Genomic DNA, 12310 nt, shown 5'->3' on the forward strand with positions numbered 1-12310 from the left:
AATAAAATTTGGTCAGGTTCCATTCGAAAATCTGAAAATCTTTTCCGTTTTCGTGAAATTTTCGTTTTTCACCTGCGGAGGATTTGCTTTCAGAAGTCAAAACGATGGCGGATAATCATCAACCTGAAGCAGTTCCGAATCGCCCTTCTCTAAAACCCAGTTCGCATTTCAACAATTACCCACTTTGGAAAGCCAAGGTTCCTCTTTTTTTAATTCTCACTTCTTTTTATTTTTGCTTTTTTCCCCAATGTATTTAATGTTATTTTTCTTAATCATTTAACAATTGTGATATGAAATTGGATGTGGGTTTGTCATATGGATTAATTTTGTTTGCTTTTGTTTGACGAATTGTAGCTTAGAGACAACTGTTACAAGAGAGTACGAGAGGACAGGAGCCGTTTGCTTTGGAAAATGAGGTTGCCTGCTGCTCAATCTTTAAACCACAAGGTTTAATTTGTTACTTCACATCACTCGTTTCTTGTACCTGTTTCGATTTTTTTTTTTGTTGGTATACGATTGATTATCTTATGCATTTAGCATGCTGTTTCAAATAATCTTGCATTGGAACCTCGAAATTCCGTTACGAAAGCAAATTGTGAATTTAAAATGCTGAACATGTAAAATGGCCATCTGTGGTTTCTTGCTTTTCATTCGTATTTGTATGTGAAGCATTGTGGAATATTAAGACAGTGAAGAACTGATGATTCGTTAAAACATTTTTCTGGTTCTATATTAGCTCCCATCAGCTTTCATAGTTGGAGAAACTCAGGGTTTCTAGACACCTTCTTATGAAGACATCCAATTGTCATCTTTCTTTTTGTTGCAAAGTATGCATTTCTTTATATTTGTGTCAGACTATTTGAATCCAATTAATTGCTTTGACGTACGGTAGTGACTGATTTTGTTCTGGCATGCCCTTAGTTCTCTTCTCTACCTTGTGGAGAAATTCTTTGTAGAATTAGTTTCCCTGTATAATCCCTAGCTGTTCACTTTTTTTTTTTTTCCTTGGTTCCAGGACTTCATCAAATCTGCTTTTCAAGACATAGTTTCTGATGAACTGAAAAAATTCAAGAACTTGCCATTAAAACCAAATGACTGTATGGAAGTATCATCTCCTACAGCCGAACCCAATGATATATTATGGGAATATGATGGTCTTCACAGCACCTATCAAGGCGAATGTGAAGAAATATTATTAGAGATGCAGAGGATCTTTTATGAGGATCTCAGGGCTGAACCAACTAGAAAAGGTGAATTATGGTTGCTGCTCTACAAATCTGATTATATTCTCCTGATAACCAGAGGAGGAGGAGAATATGCATTGCAGTGCAAGTAAATATTTTGTGAAAACTTCTGTGGATGTGCTTTTTATCATCTTCTAGTTAACTAGGTATAGATTGTAGTCCTTTCTGTTTGTTCTTGGACTTTGTTCTTCTTCTCCACTTCTCCTCTCTGCCTTATATTATTGTACTCATATCTTGTGTTTGCCATGCTGCTTTACCTCATCTTGTTTCCAAGTTTGCTAGGCCTTGTAGTTTTGCGTTGTCTTTCTCCTCATTGCACACAGATTGGAGAATCTGCCTGTGTGTATGTGTGCACATTAGGAGTTTGTTCATGGTGTAATCATATCTTGAGCTTGAATTCTTACTCTAGCTTTTTGCAGAACCAGAAATCCCTGTTGAAACATGGGAAGATCAAGAAGATGAGTACTTGGCTAACGCAGTTTATGAGCATATGCACCTAAATGACCAGGTATAATTTCATATGTAAGAATCATGAGGTTTTTTTTTGTCTTTGCCTTTCCATTAACCCAATTCTGAACATAAATGAAAACAATATGGTTTCTGATGTTGGGTACACTTAGCCATGTGAACAGACATGGTGCCCCATATGTAAGCGAGGAGAGTTGCAAGAGAACTGCCAACTTATTTATTGCACTGGGTGTGAACTTCAGCTCAGCAAAGATGATGAGATCAATGTGGTTACCCTTCGAAATCGACTGGCTGATGTGCACACAGAACATCTTGATCGGGGCTGTAGATTAAAACCCAAGTTCCGCCTTGAGACTAGTTTTGGGTTAACTGCTTTGTACATTTTCTGTCAAGGTTGCAGTACATTCGAGGTTGTGATATAGCTTCTTTCATCTTTGCATAACTTCTTAAATTTTGATCCCACAGTGACAGTTTTCTTTCATTGGCTACATGCATACGGTACCTTACAAGTATTGTAAGTTGTTACCAGTGAATGATGTTCTGCTTGTTTAGATTTCAGAGGTAGTAAAACCACAAAAGAATGATATCAGGTTAATGCTTTCAGCAAAGCGCATGGTGGTCTTCTCGAGTTGATGCTAATACCTCTTCGACCAGATCTTTTGTACTTTTTAGTCCCTTAGACCAGATTTAAGTTGTATATTTTCAATTCCCGCTTCCAACTCGAATCTCAAACCGTTGACGACATTGGTTTATTGATTGATTATGTAGGAAAGGGATATTATCATTTTCCCACTAAAGGTATTCTGACACATCATGTCAGTACCACGGTTTGATAAAACCATTAATTTACCATCAAATGTTTAAACTGTTAGTATTTTTCTACCGTTCCGTTAAAATTCAGTTAATATGTAACGAAAATTTTATAAAATGTCAATTTTACTTTTGGAGCGTAAAAGATCATGTAATTAACCTTGAGCTTATAAAATTGAGCTTTTGCTTTATCTCAGCAACAAGTTGAGTTTTATGTGATTTAAGATTAAAATATTAATCAAATTACAAAATTATGTCATTTAAGAAATTATGTTTAAGTATTTACTTAATTAAAGTTTTAGTTAACCAACAAGTGACTTACATTTAAAATTCTAGTTGATCTCTCATTTGAGAATGTTAATTCACTTACTTAGCATTATGTGGTATTTTCTTTAAAGATTTTGAATTGTTTGATGGTTGTGAGAGTAAAATTTAAAATAATAAAAACAATATAATTATCATGTTAATGTAATAGTCTGGGTTTTAAAAAATTTTAAAAATAAATATTTTTTTCCGTGTGAAAAGGCTCGAAAAAAGGTTTATTCAACTAAATATTATTTGGTCCCTATCATTTTAAAAGTTTAATATCTTACCTCAAAATTAACATACTTTTTATTAAGCATTAACCCCTCAAAAAATTAAATCCTATGGCATTTCGCTCCAAAATTTCCAATTCTTAATTTGCCCTAACCAGAGAACCCAATCCATTTTTTTTTAATTTTCTCCTAAAGATTATTTGGATGTGAATAAAAAACTCATCCACTAAATTCGTGTGATAATTATATGGTCTTTTACGCTCCAAGGGTAAAATTGACCTTTTATGAATTTTCCGTTACATATTAATTGAGTTTTAACGGAATGGTGGAAAAATACTAACAATTTAAACGTTTGGTGGTAAATTGATGGTTTTACCAAACCGTGGTCCTGACATGATGTGTCAAAATACATTTGATAGGAAAATGATAATATCCCTATAGGAAAATATCTCCGTAGTCATATTGTTGGTTTCAACTTATTTTTATTAATGTGAAGACATTATAATTTAATAGAAAAATTTATTGGTGTGACGTAATTATTCTTAGTACAAGTGATGTAGAAATAAAGAATGCTTTACATTATTTTTATATGATTGAGAATCTACTAAGTCATCTTAAAAAGTTTAAATGTTTGTGTTCTTTTCAATTTTTTTCTCGTAACGCAATTTCTATATATATTATATAATAATTGGTAATAACTCTAAAAAATAAATCATTATCCTAAGCAACTTAGGAAAAATATTTAATTTAGTTTTAAACCTCTAATGTAATACAACATATATTTTTCAAATATACAAACAATTATTATAATACGAAGACAAGTTTTTTAAGATTGGATTTTGAAAAATCGTAGCTTATTATAATACATAGTTTATTCATATTTATAATTGATCTAAATTAAGATCATAATTTTTTATAATTATATGAAAACATTCTTATATAAATTATTACTATAAAAAGATGGGAAAAAGACAATGAACCCCCTAACATTTTTAGAAAAGATACATAAAACCTCTTAATGTTTCAAAAAAGACATATAACCCCCATTTTTGTTAGTAAATTTCATTTGTTTTAGTAGTAAATTTATTTTTAATTTATAATTACTACTATGTCCCTATAATAAATAAATCAATATATTGACTTAAGACATGTCATCGATGACGTGTATAATAAAATCAATAACTTTTTACTTAAAACTTAAAATTGAGATGAAATTACCTTTTACAAAAAATATTCACTCTAAATTATAAATATACTCTTTTTAATGATAGGATGATAAAAAATAATGACTAATAGATAAAATTAAAATCAAATTTATTTTCTTCTAGAACAAATCAGGCAAAATAAGATATTAAATAGACTTATGTACGGATGAAAGGTAAATTGAATAAACAGAAAGTAAAACCAAGAAGTTCATTGTCTTAAATCAATATTTTAACTTATTTATCATAAGATCATAATAGTAATTGTAAAATTAAAATAAATTTACTATTAAGATAAATAAAATTTATTTATAAAAATAAGGATTATATATCTTTTTTAAAACCTCCTTTTCCCAAATGTTAAGGAGTCACTGTCCTTTTTCTTAAAAAATTTTGACTGCAATAATTACGGTTTATTAATCATTTAGTAATAATAGTGGTTCCTACGGATGTATATGATTGTTTTAAACTTTTCAAACCAGAAAATGGATATGCATGGTATACTGCTTGAAAACAAAAAATGGAATGGAAGAAATAGATAGCATATATTTGCCACGTCCTGCCAAGAGTTTGCTTCCCAACGCAGCAATCATACAAGGATCATTCATACAGTCGGTTTGATAGTAACGAACATATTGGTATTCACTCAATATACCAAAGACCCACGGCCAAAAAAACCCCCACGAAAATAATAACTATAAATGAATTAACACCACAAAAAATACAAACGTCCGTCTCATGAAAATGGGATGACTGAACTCGAGCACCAAATATTACTCTACACGAACAAAAGATTACACCTCCTGATGCATATGCAGGAACATTTGTTTACAGCAAAAGAATAGCGCGCAGACACTTGGACATAGGCATCTTGGCATATGCGAAAGGGCCCCCGAGCCTCCCTCTTATCAGCTGATAGACATAATATGACGTGAATTGAAGCAGAATGTGACAGCAGATTGAAGAATGTATCAGCTGAGACAGTCAATATGGTTCCACTCCCAAGAATCAAGAAGTTTGAGTAAAATAATTGTTACTTGAACTCAGAAGAGCTCCTCCGAATTGAACTTGTTCCAAGCTTCCTGTTTTGTTTAACAATTGAAAAATGAGCGCAAATTGCATATTTTTCACTATTCAGACGTAAATGCGTTAAACACGGTGTATAGAAACTCCAATTGCATATTTTTCACTATTCATGTTTGCATGTAACAGTAGCTTGTCATCGAATTGACAGCAAAAAGTGAAACACCCAAAATAGTAAACTAAAAAACTATCTTGCATAGTAAGATTGAAGCCTTCAAGGCATAATAGTATGAAAAAACGACAGTATATTTGTTGTACCTTAAGCAAATCAAACACCTTCTCAGCAATATACTTCTGTTGGAGATTGGCTCCTTTTTGTTGCACTTTATCAGGATGGATGCATAAAGTTGCCTTTCTATAACACTTTTTAACCGCAGCAGCAGTAATCAAATCAGTCAAAGAAACAGGTTGCCAACCACTTTCAGGCCAGAGCACCTAATTGTTGCAGAAAAGATTCATAAGATCAGATGGTGATAACAGTATAGTAAAACTACTAATTAAACGAAGTTGCTCATTCTGCAGAACCTAAGAAAAGTAGTTATAGCAGCGGTCATGCTTAGGAAAGTCAATTTGGTTGGGGAATTAAGAGATCTACAAACATTGCTCTCCATCTCTCTCTATCTCTGCACGTGCGTGTCTAACTTAACAGTTGCTTGATAACTAGATGATAGTTCTATTTCCTAGTACACAAAATTTGACTCATGTAGAAACTTTCTCATAATAAATTTTGCTACATTAAGCACTACTTGGTCCTCAAACATTTTAGATTTCTTACGATCTAGAATCTGTATTAGGTACTTCAAGCTTCTCCAATCTCTCATCAGCTAACAGTACCATCGAAAGAGCAGGATTCTTATCTCGAAGCCAAACTTTGAGGTCCAAAAAGAAAGTTATAATTCTAAAACCTACCTATGGTCTAGCATTACGTAGAAGTAAATAAGTTTATTCTTTCTGTACATATTGTTCACAATAAGATGGTCGAAAATGTCAGAATAGTGAAAATAGTTTACACTTATTATGTTTCCAGACTCAATAAGAGAAGACTTAAAACCGGCAATGCATCTAATGAGTACTAGTGTCATGCCAAATAGTGTCTAGTTTAAGGGCAATGCATCTAATGAGTACTCGTATCATGCCAAATAGTGTCAAGCTTCTGACTGCCCGACACTACGCAGCAGAAATACAGACAGCAGATTGCCAAAACCTAGAAAACTAGAATAGAGATATGGTGTAAATACAGTGATAAGATGATGTGTGTCTAGAGATATGGTGTAAATACAGTGATAAGATGATGTGTGTCTATGCATGCACAGCAAGGCAACATATTTTATAAAATGATGACATAGAAGATTGCAGGCAAGATTTACAGAGTTGCGACAACAACAACTTATCATAAAACCATGAGATATAGGAATGATATGGGAGTACTTTTTCAATATACAGTAAAGTAATAGAACATACACACAAAACAAGAATAACTCACATATTGCATTGTAGCTAAGAGAGCGCGTATATTCCCTTCTTTTCCAGCAGCCCAGCGCTTAATTTCAACATCAAGAGTTTCTGCAATCCTCTGGAATCAACATAGACTAATATTAGACAGACAATGAGAAATGGAAGTAACCTCAACAAGGAGATAGTTCACTGGGGAAAGCACATGCAAACAATATATGTATACATCATATTTCATTCTGCACTCCTTAAAACAAGATTAATTATCAAATCTAATTGATTTGTTTCATAGCTTCTAGTAAATGACAATTAGGATTGAGTTTCCCTAAATGACCTGCACATAAATACAACTTAGAATTGGTTTCTATTCTAGGTTATATTGACCTGCACTAAAACCCAAACTGAGTTGGAAACTGATTTGCAAGGAACTGCCCCTATCCCAGCCCTCAACCACAAACAGTAAGAAGGTTCCCAGCTCAAGAACCCCCCCCCCCCCCCCACAACAACAAAACCAAAAAATAACCCCAAAAAAAGGTAATATAACTGTACAGTGCAGTAGCAGCGAAGGCTGTAGCAATAAGAGTCCTAAGGTTGACCCCCTCAAACACAACAACCAACATTCTTATAGAGAAGCAGATGGTGGGAAAGAAAGAATAATGAGACAAGAAAACATGATTCAAATAAAATTCATTGTAAGCAAACATGATTCAATTAAAATTCATTGTGCCCTACTTACATGTCTCTCAGCTTGATCCCTTTGGGCTTGAAGGTCACGTTCATTCTTCTCAGCCAGAGCTTTTGCCTGAACAAAAATTGCATGCACTTAACAAAAGGAGGTGGAACTGAGCATATGGACCAACCCTAAAAGGTAGAATAATGGCTTTCATGCAACATATAATACATACCGCACGCTCCTGCGTCCTTTGGTGGCGTTCTAACCTGGCTCTTCGTCTTTCTTCAGTTTCCCCTTCAACATCTTGGAACTCTCCAGCTGATGATCCAGCAGCTAATGGAAGGAAGTAGTCCAGTCAATTAGTATTATACGGAAAAGAAAACAAGATATCTTGTAGTATTACCTCCAAAAATCGAAGAAAGATCATCAACAATATTTGTAGTAGAAGATGCTTTCCTCATGTTAGATGAGGCTCCAACTGATGTCCTCCTAGCTGGCTCAGGGCCTCCTTTGCTCTGGCTATCAAACAGGGAATCCTGAAATACAGAGATTCAATATATAAGGCTTCTGAAACTGTAGAAAGTCTGAACATAGACAGATTTTAAAGTTCAGGTTCTCACTGAAGTGTTGGCCCTTGGCCTAGGAGCACTGCTTGGTCGGGAACTCATGCTAAAAAAGGACTCAAGATCATTATCATTCTTTTGTTGGTTTTGGTTTGCCCTTGCTGCAGCAGCAGCTTTTTCTCTAGCCTCTGCAGCAGCTCTTTCCCTGGCCTCTGAAGCAGCCCTCTGTACAGCAGCCCTTTCAGCTCTCTGCAGTGCCTCGGCTTCAGTCCTTGCAACAGACGCTCTTTCCCGTGCTTCCTTCTCCCTTGCTTCTGCATTTGCCCTTTCCCTAGCTTCTGCAGCAGCTCTTTCTGCCCTTTCTCTTGCTTCTGCCGCAGCCCTTTCACGAGCTTCAGCTTGTGCCCTCTGAACAGCTGCTCTTTCCGCACGCTCTCGGGCTGCAGCGTTTGCTTTATCAACAGCTGCCCTTTCAGCTTTTAGGCGAGCTTCAGCAGCTGCTCTTTCTCGTGCTTCTCTGGTAGCCCTTTCCACAGCTTGTCTCGCTTTTTCTCTTTCCTTCTCAATCTCCCTTGCTCGCTCCTTCTCTTTCTCAATTCTCTTCTTTTCTCTCTCTTTTTCCTCCCTTTCTCTCTCCCTCTCTCTCTCAAGTCTCCTCTGTTCTTCCCCCTTTTCTCTCTGTTGCATCTCACGATCTAATCTCTCTTGAGCATCTTGTTGCGTAGCTCTCTCCTCTCTATCTGGTTGAACAGATTCTCTACTTCTTGCAGCCTTGAAAGACTCCCTCTCCCTCATTTCCTTAGCATGGCGGAATTTAGCCTCTGCTCTATCCATAGCCTCCTTCATTGCGGCAGCAGAAGCTGCAGCAATGGAGCTTTCCACATCTTCAGGAGAAGGAACTTCTCCATATTCATTAACATTATTCCAGGACCTACTCATAGCAAAATCCTCAAGTTCATCAATTTGAGATGCTGCTGAGCTCCTTGTTCCAGCATGGGTTGACTTAGGGCTATGAGTACATTGAGGGGAATTTGAGAAAGAAGAATACTCATTAGCCTTCTTTCTTGCATTACCAGTCTCTAACTTAGAAACTCGTGTAGGTCTTGGAGGTGGGGGCCTTGAAGGCGGAGGAGCACTTGTGGGCTGCGTAAAAAGAGGAATCTCTGAAACAGTAAGCCACAAATCTTCAGCTGAATCAAACAGATCTTCTGATTTTGGAGTTGTGTTGACTTGTGAATTTGTCTCGCTAGGACTGGCACTTGTGTAAGACGGGGGAGAAGTAGCCCTACCAGCAGATCTAAGAGAATCAGTTGCACTCATATAGGAAGGGGGAGAAGTAGCTCTACCAGCAGATCTAAGAGAATCGGTTGCACTCATATAGGATGGGGGGGAAGTAGCTCTACCAGCAGATCTAGAAGAATCAGTTGCAACACTCGGCATGTTAAAAAGGGTGTCATTGGATCCCTGAAAATTATCAACAGGTGTATTATTCTGTGCATAACCATCAAAGTTTTCCACTGAAGATCTATCAATTGATTCTTTTCTGGGATGAGTCTGGGTGCCACTCACGCTTTTACTTCTTAAAGATCTATCATTCCCTCTCTTGTTGATCTCAGGTGAAACTGGAGGCACAGATTTCCCAAGAATATTAAGGGAATCTAAATCATCAAATACTCCCCCACTTACAGATGATCCATTTACTTTTGCACTTCCAGAGCCACCAAATTTACCAATTTCTTCCAGTCGATCAGTGAACACCTCTGAAGACGAACCCACGTGGGTTGAAGTTGATTCCGAAACTCCAAAGGGATCCTCCATCACACTAGATGCTGTCTTGGTTGAATTAGAAGGTGGTTTTTGAGACTGACTGGACTCTGATGTTGACCTGTGCAAGGGAAAATAGATAGGAGCTGCATATATTAATTCGTAGGCAGAAACTATAACACAAAGGGCATCATGTCATACTGAATCACATATACTTTCTATTATAAGGGTGGTATAAAGTTGAATATGACAAAGAAAAGCGGGAAAAAACCAAAAACAAATTCTGTCACATTTTTATGTTAATTGCATTTCCCACATCTATACATGAAAGTGAAACTACGACACTGACTTGTCAAAACCCTCAGCTGAATTTCTGTCTCTTGTCCAGCTGAAATCTTATTTTCTTCAATTAGAACATCCTCTGTTAGATTTCCAATCAGGATTTACATAAATCTCATATCATTCCAATTACTGAATTTTGCTGTAGAAAAAACAAATTGATGTGACAACTTAGCCCTAAAAACACTCAATTCTTCTACAAAACAAAGTTGCTGGCTCACTGCCCAAAGATAGAATGCCTCTGCAATGTCTTACAGAAAACAACATAATTTGGCTTCAATATGGCTTCCTAGGTCTGCAGGGACTTTTACGACTTGCTGGGACACATTTTACTACATTGAACAAAATAACACTAATCTTGTCGCAGCAAGCACATTCCAAGAGTAAAACACTACGAAAAAATTGCAAATGCCACCTTTATGTAAATATATTGCAGACTAGCAACATTTTACTTACAATATATAATGACATGGTTTTTGTTTCGTAACACCACATTCCAGACTTAGATTTTCAAACATTGCCACCAATTACACTCCAATAGTACTGCTCATATTTCTAGGGTGGATAGAGCTATATTTGCAAACACATCAAAATGTCATATTTCACATCAAATTAAAAGATTAAATCAAAATGCAGATAAAAGAACATACCTGTTACTACTAGGAGACCTACTGCGACCAAAACCAGGCAACAAATCATCAAAAGCCGACACATCTTTCTCTGATTTCACCCTCGATTCCGTTTCTTTTTTACCTAAATTGCCCAAAAGATCATCCAAGGGCGAACTCTCTCTGGCGCTCTCATGTTTCGCCGACGATCTCGAGAACGAGGCAAACACGTCATCAAAATTCGCGCCCGACGACGAAGCCGCCGCAGCCGGAGTCGATGAGGTCCTTAATCCAGGCAATCCTTTGAAAATATCTACATCGTCATCATAAACCGGCTTATCATAAACCGGCATCGAATTCGCATTCGAAGAACCGGAAATAGAGCCGTAATCAAACGACGACGTGTTACCGCTGCGAGAATCGACGGCTGAAGTGGAAGAATACTTCGGCGGACCGACGAACACGTCGTTGAAAAAGGGTCCATCGCGATCGTGATCGTCGAACACATCCGTCGATCTTAGCGAGGAGGATTTTGGGAATTCGGATGCATTAGATCCGAGTACGAAACTCGAATTGCTAGCACGAGACGGTGCCATTGGAGCCGACTTGCCTTGCGGTTTGAAGCCGAAATCTCGGGCCAAAAGACTTGGAAATTCATCCATTAATTCCAAAAACAAATCTGACGGCAGTGATTGAACTGAAATTTGGTTTCTGTAATGATTCAGATCTGGGGCAAGGCGATGGCTAAAGGAACAAAAAATGAATGAAGGGCATCAAAAGAAGGTGAAATAAATTGGAGGGTAAACAGTCAATTATTGAATAATTAGTTTTTTTTTTTTATAAACTGAAAATTAACAATGATCTTAAAAGGAAAAGGAAAACAAAAAAGGAGAAAGAAAGAACCGAGTTAGATTAATAATAGCAAGGAAAGAGGAGATGTGAAAATATTTGTTTTTTTTTTTATTTCAAAATTATTTTGTGCTTGTACTTCTTCTTCGTCTTCCTCTTTCTTCGAGGCTTCTATCTATGCCGTGGGCTAAGACACGTTACTGTTTATTTCCATTTTCATTTTGCTCTTGTATTTTTTTTTTCCCCCCTGGTGATGGATTAGTTTTGAGGTTTGATTTTTGTTGAGGAGGATTTGGGATTTGTTTATTTTTTGAAAGGCTTTGTTATTTGGGACTTGTTTCCGGTTTCACCCTGATTTTTGCATCTTTGAAGTATATTTTTTCAGAGGGCAAAATAATGTTTAGATCCCTGTATTATTATGAGTTCTTACGCAAGATGTACTTTATCTATTAGTATCAAAGAGGCTCCTCGTACGTTGTAAGTCGTAAATAAGAATTAGAATTCAATGCTAGTATTCACTAATTTGATCATTCACACTGATAAATCATGTCTTTTATTATTATTATTATTATTATTATGATGGTCATGATGATTAGGGTGGGTGTTTTATAGTTCGATTCGATTTGGAGCCAGAACTGAAACCGAACCAAAACCGATTGGTTCTTAAAAATTCAAACCGAATAAAAACCAAATTTTAAAACCGAATTGAATTTGGTTTG

General features: G+C 36.1%; 2 protein-coding genes across 4 annotated transcripts; one reads left to right on the top strand and one right to left on the bottom strand.

Moving 5' to 3' along the window:
• Positions 1-22: 22 nt before the first annotated feature.
• Positions 23-2586, top strand: LOC18052512. Of its 3 annotated transcripts, none has more exons than XM_006447831.2 (5): positions 23-197; positions 355-447; positions 1016-1250; positions 1664-1752; positions 1865-2586. In XM_006447831.2, the coding sequence occupies exons 1-5, from the start codon at positions 105-107 to the stop codon at positions 2132-2134; spliced, it is 780 nt and encodes a 259-aa protein (XP_006447894.1). In that variant the 5' UTR covers positions 23-104; the 3' UTR covers positions 2135-2586. The 3 variants fall into 3 exon arrangements, with proteins under 3 accessions (XP_006447894.1, XP_024046946.1, XP_024046945.1); XM_024191178.1 differs by having other exon boundaries at positions 1877-2586; XM_024191177.1 differs by having other exon boundaries at positions 1670-1752.
• Positions 2587-4786: 2200 nt separating this feature from the next.
• Positions 4787-11943, bottom strand: LOC18052513 (auxilin-related protein 2). Its single transcript, XM_006447832.2, has 8 exons — positions 10785-11943; positions 8089-9916; positions 7872-8004; positions 7701-7801; positions 7532-7597; positions 6827-6916; positions 5602-5778; positions 4787-5342 (listed from the first exon to the last, which is right to left on the bottom strand). The coding sequence occupies exons 1-8, from the start codon at positions 11402-11404 to the stop codon at positions 5304-5306; spliced, it is 3054 nt and encodes a 1017-aa protein (XP_006447895.1). The 5' UTR covers positions 11405-11943; the 3' UTR covers positions 4787-5303.
• Positions 11944-12310: the final 367 nt, after the last annotated feature.

This window comes from Citrus clementina, unplaced genomic scaffold (assembly GCF_000493195.1).
Source record: "Citrus clementina cultivar Clemenules unplaced genomic scaffold, Citrus_clementina_v1.0 scaffold_2, whole genome shotgun sequence".
Lineage (NCBI taxonomy): Eukaryota > Viridiplantae > Streptophyta > Magnoliopsida > Sapindales > Rutaceae > Citrus > Citrus x clementina.